Raw genomic sequence first — 17,468 nt, forward strand, 5'->3', positions numbered from 1 at the left:
TTTCTTTTCTATTCTTTACTTTTCGTGTGTGTGTGTGTGTGTGTGTGTGTGTGTGTGTGTGTGTGTGTGTGTGTGTGCGTGCGCGCGAGCACATGCATGCCTGCATGTGTTGTGTGTACTGCTGTGTGGAGGTCAGATTGACATCCACTGCCTTTTGGTTTTTGAGACAGGGTCTCTTACCTAGCTTAGAGCTCACCATCTTGGTCAGACTGACTGCTGACTTCATGAGATTCCAGGATCTACCTGCCTCTTCCCCTAGTGCTGGGGTCTCACCTGGGGCCTGGCACATCTGACTTTTGCATGGGTGCTGAGAGTCTGAACTCAGTTCCCCATGTTTAGCCAGCAAGCAATTTTACACCATACTGTCTATCTAGCTCTATCTTTTATATTTAAATTGATACTTTTTTGTTTAGTAAGTGTTGTTTAGCTATTTTGTCAGTACTCAAAGATCATGTGATGCCTGGAGCATTTTTTAAAGGTCTTGTATCAAAATATTTGCTATTCTCCTTGCTGAATTTTACAAGATAAATATTTCAATTATTTACAGCCCACCTGACCTAAGCAAAACATTCTTTGTATCAGACATGGTAAAATACAGAAAAAAAGGCCTATTGATGTTGGTGTTGGGAACAACAAAAGTGGCCTCAGCCCCCTCCCCCCTTGTCTTCTATCGCCATCTTTGTGTAGGACTGGCTCACAGTCCAGGCATTCTTTCCCTCAGAATGCATGGGGCTGACAAAGGATGCAGTGTTACTACTTTCTTGCCTGTGCTGGCCCTCTTTCAAGGCTTCCAGTTTTGGGTGGAGAAAGGGTTGTAGGTTTGGATCACAGGATGCCACGGCTATACACTGCAACCCAGTCTGTTCCCAGGTATCAGACATGATGATCCTTTTTAAGACTGGAAGACCCTGATACCCTCATATGAAAGCCTCAATGAAGATGGAGGAAGAACTGTACCACTCAATCTTCAGTCAGTCTTTTATTTGTTTGAGAGCAGTTATCTGGGCAGTCTAAAGGTCTAAATGATCTTAAATCAGTAAGAGGCTTCTGTTTATTTTTGTATAGAGTGTTGAGCTTTAATTACTTAGTGAAGATCTTGAAAAACTGAAGAGCTAGTTAGATTTTTATATTGTCCCTGATTTCTCAACATCCTTCATGTAGAACTGTTACCTAAAATTACTGAAATCGTTACACTTTTGCATCATTACTTTGCTATTCTTTAACTTCTGTTCTACCCAGGCTTCTGTCTCAGAGCCCACTACTGTACTCCTCCATGCAGAGCAGCACAGGGCAGAGTGGGTGGGCTAGTCAGAGGACAGAATAGAAAACTACCAACTTTCTGCTTCCTATACTAAGTCAAGTCATTTGGTATATAACTCATCCAGAGAAATGAATCTGTCAGCTAGAAAACAAATCACTATCTAGTCATATTGGGGCTCTTAAAGGAAGCAGACATTTTAACATACAGAATAGGGTTATGATAAATGTAAAACATACACATTTTCCTTATTACATTTTCTTTACTGCAAAAGACAGCACTGCAAGAAGACAATATGATTACTTTTAAGTTTTCTCAAAGACTCAAAATATACTCAAAATGTACTCATATACAAAGAGAGAAGTGGAGAGGGAGGGAGAATGCACATCTGGCAATTAAATTGTGTAGAGGTGAAATTATTTATCCACATATAGTGGGGTAATATCTGACATCTGTGTTACTGTGTTCAGGCATAATATTTGATTCACTGGCTTTGATCAAAGCCAATTTGATCATTGGCTTTCTTTTACATTTAGATGATTGGAGAGTTTTTCCCTTGGGGTTTGGATTCTCCTGCATCCTTAGGAATGAGTATCAACCTTGAACATAATGATTCTTGAAGCCAGACATTGCTCTGTGCCAGCCGTGCCACCTGGTGGTGTAAAGTACAATGCTGTGCTTACATCTGAATATAAAGGAATGGATGTGATTTCTAAATTTACATTTTGGATGAAATGAAATGTGTATTCTCTGCATGAGTGCATAAATACCCACAATGTACACAATTGTTAGTGGAAATTTTGAGTTTATAAGTAATTAAAATATATCAACAAATATAAAAAACAACCTAATTAGAAAATAAAATGTAAGGAGAGAAATTAAACCATGTAGCTACTAATAATAATTACATTATTAAGTAACAATAAATAAATTTCAGAATTATTGGGGATGACAGATAAGTGGAACATAGTAGAATTGAGAAAGCAACTGAGATAGCACCAGTTTGAATCCCTGGGGAGATGAAATGTTCAATACATAGTACTGAGAAAGCTGACTCATGGGCTGCTTAAAAGTAGTGATGGCAGCAGGCATGGTGGGACACATCAGAGACTAAAGGATGATGATTGCTTAAGGATAGTCAGGACTACATGGCTAGTATGAGAGTATTAGGAACTACAGAGTAAGATCAGGTCTCAAAGGAAATGAAATGCTGGTGATAGAACTCAGCCTCATTTTTCTAGATGTGTTGAAATTAAATTATATTGTTAAGTTCTGGATGCATGGAAAGTTAATACACTAATGAGCTAGTAATGATGAATCACTGAAAGAAAATACCACTTGAGTAATAACTCTTAGAGGGGGGAATGATTGCTGAAAAACCCTGAGGCTTCTTAAGAGATTATACCCGTTCTGAAAAAGAAGTTGAAGAAAATTGTAGAACTTTAATACTTAGTAAGGGAACATTAAAATCAGTTCTGTGAAAGTTTCAAGTGAAATGGATGAAATTGTGGTATCTAAGCATTTAGTAGAGTTCTTATAGATGATATGGAAACATTTTGAGTTTGTGTTCCTCTTAAGTAAGGTGAAGAATTTTCCAGAAACATTGGTGCAATTTAGCATTCTTGGGGGCAGTTTCCTCAAGTCATTTATGTATACTTCTATTTGTTTTTTTGGGTTTTTTTTTGTGTGTGTGTGTGTGCTCATCATTTATTATGTATTGTAAATTCCTTCTAGCTTAATTATTATTTTGTTGCTCTCATTCTATGTAATCTGTTTTGGTCTTTGTGAGATGTACCTGTTTCTGTTGTGACTTCTGATGTCTCTGACCCAGGAAGACACTTCTGGAATATGTGTTTCCAGATAAACCACTTGTTTAATTCAATTTAACGTGTTTTATCCCTCTATGATTCGTGCTCTGTGGAAATGTGGAGCCTCATATTTTCCCTAGACCTATACTTGTATGACTCCTTCACTCTCTGATGAGAAGCCCCAACTCAAATCTGACAGCAGTCTGTCTCCATCAGCTGTCTTTATTGCTTTGTCCCAGCTGCTAACACTAAAAGACATAATTGCTCTAGGCTCTGGGGACAGATTACTACCTAGAAAAGTACACTGCCTGTGCTTTTCAAAGATTTCTTCATCTTTTTATGGCTTTTCATCTTTTAAATGATTGTTTGTGTGATGCATGTGTGTCTGTGTGTCACTGCGTGTGCATGTATGTGTGCAGTACACATGCATGTGTGTGTACACATGTGAGGATCGGTGTCAGACATCAGATGTTTTATTCACTCATGCCACATCTTGTTATTTGAGGCAGGGTCTCTTCCTGACTTGACTAGAAAGGCAGTCAGCACATCCCGGGTCCCTCTATGTTCACTTACCCACCACTGGGATTGTAGACATGCACTACTATGCCCAGTTCTAGATCTGAACTGAGGTCTTTGTGTTTGAAGTTTACCAGTTGACATCCCCAGCCTCTTATTTTGTTTTCTTAAATTTTAACTTTCTTTTCATGTCTCATAAATTCTCTTGGCATATGTACTGATAATACATTAAATTTAACTTTTTATGAAAATTGTCATCATCTGAACATTAATTTTTGCAATTCAGGCATATTATTACTATATCTTTATTAATATTTTCATTTTATCTCTTACTAAAGTTATCATGTGTGTTTATTAATTTTTATGTTTATTAAAGTTTTCTCCGAGTGTTACCCATTTCAGTTTAGTTTCTTTTGTATCTATTGATGCTATTGGTGTTGTAAATGAATGAACTTTTAGTCTGTTTTATTTTAATTTGGTATTTTCTTGGAGGGAGGCAGGAAGTTTTTAAGTACTTTTATATTTTATAATATTAAATTTTTGCAGTAAGGGTTTTTAATATTACACGTTTATTTTGAAATTAATTTTATTGAACTTCTGAAATAATGATTTGAACTATACCATTGATGAGTCCTTAAATTCTGGAAGATAGTCAGTGTATACATAAAAGAGATGGCATCTGGGGCTTCCCAGCACATTGGAGATAGAGGCATAATTTTCATGAAATTCAGTCTTTACTCTGGACTTGCAGCCTTAACATCCCTGTATCCTCTAGCTAAGATGAGTTTGTGTTTTCTGTGTGTATTTGATTCTAGCCAAGTCCAAAACTCAGTTCCTTCAGTGTTCACATTGTACATCTGCCAGATAAATACTCTGTGCACTTGTGAAGAGTAGAAGCCATCGGAGAAAGGAGGATTTCATTAAGTAGAAGCCAGGTGTCCACTTACTCCCCATCTGCACTCTGGACATCCCCTTCATCTAGTTTACCTCTAATCCAGTGTGAATATCAACTTGAAGCCACACAGCCACTATTAAACCAAGAAGTGTTACTTACTGAAAATACTGACTACCTTTCCTGTAGGTAACCATGATGATTACAACTTTTTCTTCTTCCTTGTCTGTTAGTGAAAAATAAACAAATATATTTTTACCATAGTTAATAATTGTCGTAATAAAAGGTAGGGAGAAAAAAACTAGATGTGTGGGTTTCATTTTATATCATGTAGAATAAAATCTGGAGAAATCTTTATCACATGAAATTCACTAAAACTCTAGGACCTTTCAAATCTATGTGAAAGAAAATTTCAAAGGCCTCATTACTGTAAGGCCTTCTGCATCTGAATGAACCTTTTGCAAATAGCATTGATCCTTAAATTGAATGGTAAGTGGTAAATTACCTGAAGGCAAGGCATAGGAAAAAGGTGCCACATTTCATGCCTTCTCCATGTAGCATTTTTACTTGTCTTAGGTGTATCTGTCTGAGAGCTGTACATAAAACTTAAATTGTGAATAGATGTTTTTCTCCTTCTTACTTAGAATATACAGATATTAAACTTATGTTTTCAGCATGTGAAATAGGGCTTGGTAAATGTAGCAAAGGATAAACTAGTAGTTTTGCTCCTAAGTTGAGGTAGCCTCTGTTTCTCTTATACACTTATAAATCAAGTTGCTTAGGAAATAATGTTTAAGGCATGTGTCTACCCAATATTCATAGTGTGTCTTCTTCACTGGATACAGGATTTACTGTCTTACCACCTTCACTCTCAGTCTTGCAGGGTTTGATTCTCTAAATCATTTGGGATATAAACTGTGGTCCTTCTCTTCCATCTCTAGGGATAAAATGTCATAAAGCCCCTTTATACAGTATCATTAAATAAAGAAAAAATGAGTAGGTCACATGTTGTCTTTCTGTAGGCAGGTTGAGCCATGGCACCTGTGTGACATGATTCTCACCATGTAGAGCTCTTTGGCTGTGCTCTATAAAGTGATGTGAAACTGAAAAACCACATTGACACATGTAACTTCTTGTCTCCTGATGGCAGCGACACACTGATAACTGAGCAGCAAAGCAGGGTATGCAGTGGAATTGGCAGCCGGCTCCTCACCACAAACACTACTACAAAACTAAGTCACATCCTTGTTTTTATGAGTGCCTATATAGCATGTCAGTCAGTAGACAGCAGGGCTGTCCTTCAAGGAGTCTTATGTATCTTCAGGTGCACTGACCTGCTAGTGGTCACACAGTAAACATCTTCCACATCTTTGAGAGAGATTTAATCACATTTAATCTCATCAATTAATATGAGACTTGTTCTTGCAGAACCCAGCTGACAGGAGTGGTACCTATGTCTGGGACTGCTTTCATTTTTTAGTTCAAATCTCCATCCCAGGGAAATTGGAAAGGTTTCACTGAGGAATTTAGCTGTAGGGTTTATCACATGGTCAGTCTGAGTCTTTACTTATGTGTCTCTGAAACCATGGTTCAAGTATTAGTATGTTCTGACTTTTGAGATCGCACACTATTACTACTGGTTTATTTGGGTTGTTACTCACTGACCTTAAAGAAAACAAGCAAACAAAAAACATATGCCATCCTAGTTCAATGAGCATTGCCAGAAGAAATACTTTTTTAATTATTTTATTTTATGCATCTGTGTGTTTTTCTTTTCTTATATGAACATGCCTGTAATGAACCGAGGTCAGAGGGAGTGCTGTAGCCCCAGAAACTAGAGTATGGACAGTTGTAATCTGTGTGGTAGTATTGGGAACTGAACCCAGGTCCTCTACAAGAGGGGGAAGTGGAGAAAGTACTCTTAATGGCTAAACAATCTCTCTGCTGCCTGAAATACATCTTTTAAAGTAGTTTGAAGTTTTTAGTGGAAATTGCCACTAAGAATGATATTTCAAAGAGTATTTTTGATAACCACTGACTGAACTGTATTGGTCTTCATAAAATTGCCTTCCATGTTTCTATTATAGGATCTGCTGAGTTGGGTGAATGGTGCTCAGGAACATGGCTTTGTCCTGGTGTCTTTTGGAGCTGGTGTCAAGTACCTTTCAGAAGACATTGCTACAAAACTGGCTGGAGCTCTGGGGAGATTGCCTCAAAAAGTGATTTGGAGGTAAGGTCGTGGTAACTTAGGTTATTTTTTTTTTCTGTTGAGTCCTAGTTTTTTTCTTATTTAATCTTCATGCCATGGAACACTAGAGCATGAAACATTGGCTGGGTAGATTAGATGATCTTGAGGTTTCATTTTGTTTCTAATGTATTGAAATCAATAATTAATTCATAAGGTTTCATGATTGATCAAAACTAACTGAAAGAAAGAATATATGATGTGGAATGAGATAGTGTATGTTGGATACAGTTTTATATTTCCTTCATATTAAACCCTCACTTTTTCTTACTTTAAAAATTTAGTTGTAATTTCATGCCTGTCTATAAATTTCTTCAAATCAGTGTGGGATAAGGTAGATAATGATGAATGAGTACATTAATTCAGGTACTTTGCACTCTTCCCTGTGTTTTCTCAACTTTATTAATATTTCCAGACTCTCAATCTAAGAGACTGAGCTTCTGAAACTCTCAGTAACTTACCAGATAATTAATGCTGGTTAAGATAGACTCTGAGCTATATCCCAGCTCCCTGAGGCACTGCAGCAGGGCATCAGACCTGCATAATTAATAAAGCATGCATTTATTTGCATGTGCTACTATTTCAGGAGTCTGTGGACATAGTAGTGAACACAACTCCACAATAAAAAAAAAAAGGATCTCCCAAGCCATTTTATATATAATCTGAGTTGTCTAGGTTTTTACATTCATAACATTGTGTAAGGCTATGCTAGCAAATGCTCACAAACTGTGTTCTGAGGAGGACATTCCCCCTCTGGCTAGAGTTCCATTGAGATTTTTCCAGAGCATCCCTATGCTTTACTGAGGACAGTTCTGTTTGTTTACATTGGATTCTCTTTTTTTTCTATTTTTTATTTAAATTAGAAACAAGATTGTTTTACGTGTCAATCCCAGTTCCCTCTCCCTCTCCTCCTCCCCTGCCCTGCACTGACCCCCCTATCCCATCCCCTTTCTGCTCCCCAGGGAGGGTGAGGCCTTCCATGGGGGATCTTCAGAGTCTGTCATATCTTTAGAGCAGGGCCTAGGCCCTCCCCCATGTGTCTAGGCTGAGACAGTATCCTTCTATTTGGAGTTGGCTCCCAAAGTCCATTCCTATGCTAGGGAAAAATACTGGTCCCCTACCAGAGGCCCCATAAATTGCTGAGGTCTCCTCACTGACACCCACATTCAGGGGATCAGGAACAGTCCTATGCTGGCTTCCCAGCTATCTGTCTGGGGTCCATGGGCTTCCCCTTGTTCAGGTCATCTGTTTCTGTGGGTAATACCAGCCTGGTCTTGACTCCTTGCTCATTACTCCTCCCTCTCTGCAACTGAATTCCAGGAATTCAGTTCAGTGTTCAGCTGTGGGTGTTTCTGCTTCCATCAGCTACTGGATGAAGGCTCTAGGATGGCATATAAGGTAGTCATCAATCTCATTTATCAGGGGAGGGCATTTAAGGTAACCTCTCCACTATTGCTTAGATTGCTAGTTGGGGTCATCCTTGTAGATCTCTGTACATTTCCCTAGTGCCGGATTTCTCTTTAAACCTATAATGGTTCCCTCTATTATGGTATCTCTTATCTTGCTCTCCTCTATTCTTCCCTCGACTCAGCCTTCTTGCTCCCTCATGTCCTCCTCTTCTTTTCTCCCCTTCTCTTTCTCCTAGCTCCCTCTCCCCTCCCCCCATGCTCCCAATTTACTCAGGAGATCATGACCTTGTCCCCTTCTCTCTTAGAGTCCTCCTTGTTTCCTATCTTCTCTGGCAGTGTGGATTATAGGCTGCTAATTTCTTAATTGTGAGACAGATTTGCGGCTCACCACATAAAAAAGAGCCTAACTATGTGTTTTGCTCTGACAGTCTCTCTACTGCCAAAGCATAGAAGCATACTTTCTGCTGCCTTTCAGTGTTGACCTTGTGTGACAAGGATGATGGCTAGTGACAGCCCCGTGGTGGTTGTTTCTATTCTCTCTGGGTACTTGAATAAAGTTCTGCAAAGATTTGTTTGGATCCGCCATCTCTTACGTTTCTTTCTTATAAGAGCAAATGGAACATAGACTTTTATGAGAAAATTATATCTTACATATCTATGGAATATTTTATTATAAAGAAAGTGAAGCACATTTTTATTTATACTAAACCAAAATTTCTCCCATAAGAAAATCAGTAACATAAAATCATGACACTTGTAAGTCTACAAAATCAGCCCATGTCCTAAAGTCTTCATTTATGAAAGACCCATTGTGTGGTATTCATTTTAGGTTTTCTGGAACCAAACCAAAGAATCTAGGAAACAACACTAAGCTCATAGAATGGCTGCCGCAAAATGACCTGCTTGGTAAGTCAGTGGCTGCACTTACTTAACTGATATGCAAACATGGTGTTAGTTCTTGAATGGTTTGGAAAATCTGCACATGGTTTCTGTTGGACTCATTTTTATCTAGTACTTCCATTCTTAAAATTCAAACCAATGATTCAGAATTTTATTTGTTGACAAAATCATTTGTAAAATGCAACCACTTGAATCTATAATTACAAATTTTAAACAGTGTCACACTTTTAATTTTCCATAAAGTATGCATTTAATTGTATAAGTTAGTAGTGGTAGTAAATAAAGCTATCTCTGATTAGGTTCATTGGTAAAAGTAGTAAAATTTAAACAACAAAAACCACAAACTGATTTTATATTCATTTACAGATTTATCTAAATCCTAGATAATTGGGAGTTATTTGATTGTCTGAAACAAACAAACAAAAAAAAAGCCAAAAAGTAGGGAAATAACTGATTTAAGTTTAATTTGGTCAGTTGCTAATTCTTTCTAAATTACTAAGTACTTTTAATAAACATTTGTTTTAGATTTTTATTTTTGTGATTTTTGTCAACACAAAATTAAAATAGTATTGAATATTTGCTTATTTTTGAAGTATGCCTAAGTATAGTGTATTTTTACTTAGTTTAGTGAGTACAGTCAGTAAAATGAATGTTTTTATTCATTATATTTCTAGGGATAGACAATACAATGCCATCCCTTAATGTGTATTAAAGAAATGATAGGCAGCTGTTGATGTGAGCTGTATTGGACACCACTTATGCAATAATATTAACAACAGATATCAAATAAATTGACATTTTAAAATTATTACTCTTAAAATACTAATGTCAATTTTAAAATGCTTTAAAATTATGCTTATTTTAAGATATACTTTCTAGATGCTACACTGGCCCTACAAGTCAGACGTTTTATTCATCATTATTATTGCTTTTAAAGCTAGGCTGTCATGTAACTCAAGTTGTTCTTGTAATCAACTATTTAGCTTTGAAATCTTACTTCTACCTCCTAAGTGATAGAATTTTAGACGTCTTCCACCAAGTAGTTAAATAATGTTTGTATGCATGTGCATGTGTATGCATTGAACTCATACATGATCAGTAAGTACTATTGGTATGCACCACACCATTTCACTATATCTGCAGGCCACAGACCCAGCAATTTTAATTTTCCCACTCTAAAATGCTGAATAAGTTTGGATATAAGTCCTCTCTACCTAGCTCATTCTAAATGTAGTAAATGAGCAAAAATAAACACAGCAATTTTCTTTTCCAAATACTTTTGGTTTTTTCCTTCTCTTTCTTGTCTTTGTTATCTTGACCACTGAATCCACACAAGGTGGGAAAAAGAAGAAAATCCCATAGAAAAGTTGGCCATCGGCTAGCTCAGTGCAGCCATGTAATGTTTTCACCTAGGAACACCTGAGCTTTAATGTGGGATCCATAGCAAAGTGTAGCTCTTTAGAGGTCTGTGAGGAGGACCACTTGAAGGCTCCCCCAGGTTCTCCTTGTTCCAGTATTCTGACTTTTCAAGGTTAGTGCTTTGATACTACTCTAAGCATCCCCTCTGCAGGGGTTGTGACGACTTCCCTAATCAAAGATTCTTCCAGGACAAAAAGTGGGCACCAAATCACTGTCTTCTCCCTTCATCCCATAGTTTCCCCTTTTCTTCAGACGCCAGCACTGCTTCATTTTTCAATGCTGGACTTGAAAATACAGGTTTTATTAAAATAAAGAGTTCTGCTGTGGAGAAATACTTTTAAATATGATCTTCTATTTAATCTGAGATGGGGAGGCTCTCTTTATATACAACACTTGGAGACACAAATGTACTGAGCGCACACTGATACTGCAGTTCATACACAGTTGTGTGCCTAGTGAGGATATTTAGTAGATTTGTATTTCTGCAACCAATAATTATTTACTGGTCAACAACACACTTCCTAAGCACACAGTTTATTTTTTTGTACCTCTTATGCAAGTTTTTCATCCCCCTGATCAAATACAGGCCATTTAACATGGAGCTATGCCTCATTAAAATTTTGACAGTCTAGGTTTTCTATTCCCATGATAGCTAAATGTTATATGGTACTTCATCTCTTAAAGATGATGCCTTCATTGTCACTCTCTTTATTATCAGCAATTAAAGCATGTGTTGTAGTTATATGACAATTGTGTTTGGGTGAATGTTGTCATAATTTTGTGATTAATGGTAAATGTTTAAATTTCCTAAAAATGGTTTTCAATTGATATATGTAACAAACATTTTAAAGAATGGATCAGTGAAATTACCACTTTAAAAATTCACTTTCTAAAATGTGTATTTACTATAGTATTGGTCTTATAAGAAATTCTGTATAATTCTAGAGTAATGTAAGTTGTTTCCTTTTTTATCTTTTAGGTCATTCAAACATCAAAGCCTTCCTAAGCCATGGTGGTTTGAATAGTATTTTTGAAACTATGTATCATGGTGTCCCTGTAGTGGGAATTCCACTTTTTGGAGACCATTATGATACTATGACTCGAGTACAGGCAAAAGGCATGGGGATCTTGTTAGAATGGAAAACTGTTACTGAAGGAGAGTTGTATGATGCGCTTGTGAAAGTCATCAATAATCCAAGGTAAGACTTAAGCTAATATAAGACAGATGACAGTATGTATGTATAAATTATCACATATGCACACAAATCCACTTAGACACATGTATTTATTTACACAGCATATTGACAGTAAGTTGTCTCTGGGACCATCATGGAGATAACCCTTGTATTACTGTTATATCTTATATGTGTTTTCTAAAATTTCGAAGTTAAACATATAAGTCATTTAGCCATTTAAGTTGTGATCCTGAGATTTTTGCCACTATGATTTGTTTGGAAAACTAAGGTATGAACTATCATTGTGTCTCTAGTGTGTCAGATTTTGTATCTTTGATAGTCCTCGAACTAGTTATATTTGTCATTGCTGTGACCAAATACTTAACAAGATGTGACTTGGAAGGAAGGATTTATTTTGGTCTGTGGTTTGAAAGTGTATCCTGCTGATCCAGGGGAAGGCCTCGTGGCAGGATGGCTCCCAGCTGTGGTTACATGAGCTTCCTCACATCTTGATTGGAAAGCAGAGAGTGGAGAGCACTGGCACTGTTCTGGCTTTCTGTTTCCTCATCCTGTGTTCCCAGCCATAGGACAATGCTAACATACTCAATTTTCCCTTCTCAGTTCCCTACTGGAACTGTTCTCACACACATGCCCAAAAGTACATTTCTCAGGGAGTTTTAAACCCACTCATGTTGACAAGTGCCAATGAGCCATCACACTTGCCGCTACCTCGTAGCAGGATTTTTGCTGTTCTCACTATGGAAATGAGGCACTTTAATCTCAGAGCTTCAGTGGTTTCTCTGTGGTCACATAGCTATTCAGATGCGAACTGAAGACAGACCTATGTGACTTCTAAGCAGAGCTCTTCATCCTGCCTGGCTGACTTTCCCAGCACTCGCTGTTGCTGAGATGTGTGTGCCCATGTGAATGATGAATTAGAATCTCTCTTTTGCCTTTTAAATTCTTGATGTGTCCTGAGTTAACCCACTTCACAAATAAGTCTCAGTGGGCAGCTGCCCTGGGTTGTTTTAAACAAAGCAGCGATTTTCTTCATTTAAAGACATGATGTTTAGTTTCTCATGTGCTTCAAATGATTTTAAACAGCTGAAGAGAGTAATTAATTTCTGTTTTTACGTGGGGGATATGCCTGAACCCTGAGTTGAGATTTGTTACTGTATTTTAAGAAATGCCACATGAGAAAATGGTTTCTTAAAAATATGTGAATCTTACGTACAAAATTGTTGAATCATCCAAGGTTCATTATGCTATTTTTTATAAGCTCAGGGATGACACCAATCTTGGCCTCTTACAACAACCAAAGTCTTGGTCACAAATGTGGCTCTTGGAACAGTATGCTCTATTCCTTAGCAACCTGCATACTACCCCTTCTATAATCTGTAGTTTCCCTAGTTAGACATCATGCATTTCAAGACATGCTGTTAGGAAAATATTTTCATAATGGCCTGGAAAATCTGAAGGAAGTGTTTGGTGAGGGAAAATTGGAGAACTACTAACATTGGGCCATTATATAGAAACATTTGCAGAAAGTGGTTCAGCAAGGCAGTTTGTGTGTTTGTTTTGACTGTGGCAGTGAAGGTTGAACCCAGGGGCTTGCACATGCCAGGCAAGCACTCTTCCATGAGCTATATTTCCAGTTCAGCTTAGCAGTGTTCTCTGAGGTGTGAGCCAGCATGAATTAGAAAAAGATCAGGCTGTACTCATTACATTGCAATGAAATCCTAACTGAAGTATCTTGAAGGACATAATAGTGGAAAGATGTCTTGCTTAATACAGAAATAGCGATGATATATGCCATAAATGTTCCATTCCCTAAAAGTCACTATACAAACTGGAACAATTTACTTCAAATATATAGCAAATAGTGCACATGTAAGGTGAAATCATTATTTAAAAGGCTAATACACCTCATTAACATTATGTTTACTATATTCTAGCTTAAGGCAAGTAACCGATCTTGCTAAAGAAAGTCTTGTGTTGAGTCATTTTTCTTTAAACCTAAAACCTACAGGATATTATTGCAATACTACTCCCTCTGTTTTGCTTAATGAAAACTCACTGCTTTTTTTGTGTGGAAGAATTCTTTTAAGTCTGGAAACACTATCATTTTAAAGAAAGCATCAGACAAAGGTGAACTGATCTTTGTAATTTCACTTATCTAACTCAGGGTCAACTTTTATTATGAGAGTTTTTTTCATAAATTCATGAAATATAATGTGATACTATTAGTTTCAAGAGGGGAAATATATAGGATATTCTGCTTTTTCTACTTAAAGGATAATCTCTCTCTCTCTCTCTCTCTCTCTCTCTCTCTCTCTCTCACACACACACACACACACACACACACACACACACACACACACACACACACACACATTAAACTAGAGTAAGAGGAAATCCTTCGTTTCCTCTTGCCACATCAGCTAGAAAGCATCATACAATGTAAATTCAGATGTTGACGGGCTCTCAATATTTGGGTGAAAATTTTAGGTCATTTACATCTAGATTCATTATAGAGGAGATACTGATGACAGAATATATATGCCCTGAATAGCTACGTCCTCCCATTGCAGGGGTGCAGAAAAGGCCCACAAATGGTTATCTTGGCTTGCTGCTTAAACCCTATTCCTAATTCCCTTTTATTTCCCTAATTTGTTTCCATGCCCACTATAAGCAAAATATGTAGGCTACAGCTGTATCACAAAAGGTACAGCACCATCAATCACATCAACTCTTACAGCTCCTCCTGCTCTCTGGGTCCTCCTTTCATCACATCCCGTACTATCTACATTATGGCTAGTGCTCTGCACCTTGGGGTGCTTAGTGTTCATCCGATCTGTCATAGTCCTGCACATTGCAAAAATTGGAATTGCTTCTAACTTTTTTACTTCCTTTCACATTGAATCCGGAATCTTAACTCCTACCAACTCTTTCACTGTACCATTTCCCCAATCTGGTTGAGCGTCTTACTTTTTAACTACTCATGTGGTCTTTTTCAGATACCTCTTCCTATCATCTTCTTCTCTGGTATGCTAGCCATTTCTATGTATAATGGCTATTTGGTCCTATTATTTAAGCTACATAATTAACATTCAGTACAATCTTGAGAAATTTGATCATACCCCTTGTATTGCACACTGGTTGTGAATGGATTTATCCTTGAAACACACCTACTCCCCCAACTTTCTTATTCTTCACTCTCCTCCTTTAGGATGCCAGGTCTTCACATATGCCCAAGATTTTGCTCCTTGGAAAGGCACCAAGAGCCATATTATATGTGATATTTTTATTTTCCTGAAGTTGAACTTCTTTTGTCTCAGCAGTATAAACGTCTGTCAGAGCCCTGTGCTCAAAAAGACAATAGTCCTCTATAAGATTGTCCCACAAATGTACATTTATGAAATTTAAATTAAAATAAAATGTTTGCATTTTATCACTTTACCTGTTTTTTAATTAACCACTTAAGAAATGGCTTATAGTCATGTTCATGCTTGCCTACATTCATATCTATACTACATATACTGTCATACATCATATTATAGTGCTTTGCAGCCTTTTTTATTCCTGTTTAAAATAACGTTCTCACACCATCATTTACTGTGGCTTTAAATTAAAGAACTGAATGACACTTCTTTTTTAAGAACTGGTAAGAAAGACCAGTGTTTTTGTCTGTCATTATCTGATAAGATACATTGATAAATAGCATTTGGCAGTTCCTGATGTACAGTAGTATGTGTGTGTGGTGTGGGAAGGGCTTGGGTCAGAAGATATAAAGCTTCTTCTCATCTTGGAATCATTTCAAGCTGCTGGATCTCTGGGTTTGCTTTTCTTCACTAGCTTGCAACATACAGAAGTACTATAAGTAGTCAAAGCATTTAACCCAGTGTCTGGAGCACACTTAGGTGCTTAAAGAATATTGTTGGTCATTTTTTCCCATTTATAAATTGAAATCACCATCAGTCCAGAACCTGTGTATACATGATCATACTGTATTTTTCCCACTGTAGCTATCGACAGAGAGCTCAGAAGTTATCAGAAATTCATAAGGATCAACCCGGCCACCCTGTCAATCGGACTACCTATTGGATAGACTACATTCTTCGTCATGATGGAGCCCATCACCTCCGTTCGGCCGTCCATCAGATTTCTTTCTTTCAGTATTTTCTACTGGATATTGCCTTTGTGCTTTTGCTTGGTGCTGCCTTGTTCTACTTCATTTTGTCCTGTTTGATAAAATTTATCTATAGAAAAATCAAAAGCCTGTGGTCTAGAAATAAGCATAGCACAGTTAATGGACATTACCAAAATGGAATCCCTAATGGTAAATACAAAGGAAATGGTCATATTAAACATGAAAAGAAGGTAAAATGAGCCACCAGCCCAGGTTATGGGAACAAATCTGTTAGGTCATTGAGTTTGTATTGCTATACTTTAGTCTAACAGCTACTAAAACTAAATGTCAGCAAAGAATTCTAATATTCCCTCATCAGACCTTACTAATGAAATGCCATGGTTAAGATATCTGTAAAGAGCACAACCCTAAATGCAAAAATGTATTTTATTCAAATACTGATGCAGAAAGTTGGCACTGAACCATTTAGAAGCCTTAATTATTTAAATCAATTTAGTGATTGTGTCAGACCTTAGTTTTAAATGTTATGTGTGTATTATAGGTGAGAAAAGATGTCTTTTTCTTATAAGATGTGTGTATGTGTGTGTTTCCTATTCCTGATCAGTGAGTTTTAACTTGTATTTGTTGAAAGTACAACATATTCAAGAATGGAGTAGGAAGACAGGACACAAATGTTTCTCTGTCAGTGTTTAACATATGTGAACTTCACATTCTCCCTTTAAAGATTGTTTCCCTCAAAACTCAATGCAAAGAGGCAAGTGAAAAGATGGGTGGCACAATTTTTGTATTTTCGTTTATTACAGACTTTTTATTTGTTTGTTTTATATGTGTCCTTTTCTTACCGGCTGTGGATGAGTGTGGAGGAAGACATGTAATGTAGTCAATGAGTGAATTGGTTTTCACATTTTGCTTATGTTTTTCTCTAGAGTAATTTTCTAATTTTTCTGTCTTGTTTTAGTAAGTAATATGTTAATACATAATTAAGACAAAGCAGCAAAGCTCTTAGTTTTGCACAAAGTACTGAAGGCTTGCTCACATGGCACTTGAAAGCGGCCATTGCTTGAATGTTTATGTGACTATTGGATATTCCATAATTTACTATTTGAATATTCAGGTGTCACCATTCTAAAATGTTGACTTTAAAATACCACCTTTCATTCCTTTTGTTGTCTGGGCCACATAATCTAGTACATAGGTGCCAATGTGTAATTCTTGGAAGCAGAACATTTGTGATTCTCCTGATTGGTACCTGCTTTGTCTGCAGGGCTTTGAAGTTTTGTCAGCAAATCAGACTTTACATGCTACACAGAAGTGACAGGAATTGTACCACCCATTTGTGCAAATGAGTTTTCATTCCCTCACTCCATCAACCCAACTCAGCAGCCTTTTATGTCATTTTGTCTGACATGGGACAGTGACAGTATTCATTTGGAACAGGGAGAGGAGTCACAGCCTTCACAAAATCAGGACCTCCCTGTTCAGCCACTTGCTAGATAACAACTATAGTCTATTCCATGTCACTCTGTTTACTGAGCATTTGCACTACACATTAGGAGTGTGTGCTTTATTTATTTGTGGTTGGAAATCTCACATTTGACACTTGAGAGTAAGGAAATGCAATGTTAACATCATTCACTAACATGGAAGAGTTGTGAAAAATCTAGAATGCTGTAAATCCTTGTCATACACTATGACA

General features: G+C 37.1%; 1 protein-coding gene across 1 annotated transcript in view; it reads left to right on the forward strand.

The window, feature by feature from the left end:
• LOC100772408 (2-hydroxyacylsphingosine 1-beta-galactosyltransferase) overlaps positions 1-16,011 on the forward strand; it is a 42,220-nt gene extending 26,209 nt beyond the window's left edge. Inside the window, exons 2-5 of the mRNA XM_035450360.1 lie at positions 6,562-6,704; positions 8,958-9,034; positions 11,427-11,646; positions 15,648-16,011. Of these exons, the coding sequence (XP_035306251.1) occupies positions 6,562-6,704; positions 8,958-9,034; positions 11,427-11,646; positions 15,648-16,011 (804 nt within the window). The remainder of the gene's footprint in view (positions 1-6,561; positions 6,705-8,957; positions 9,035-11,426; positions 11,647-15,647) is intronic.
• Positions 16,012-17,468: the final 1,457 nt, after the last annotated feature.

This window comes from Cricetulus griseus (genome assembly GCF_003668045.3).
Source record: "Cricetulus griseus strain 17A/GY chromosome 1 unlocalized genomic scaffold, alternate assembly CriGri-PICRH-1.0 chr1_0, whole genome shotgun sequence".
In the NCBI taxonomy this organism is placed as follows: Eukaryota; Metazoa; Chordata; class Mammalia; order Rodentia; family Cricetidae; genus Cricetulus; species Cricetulus griseus.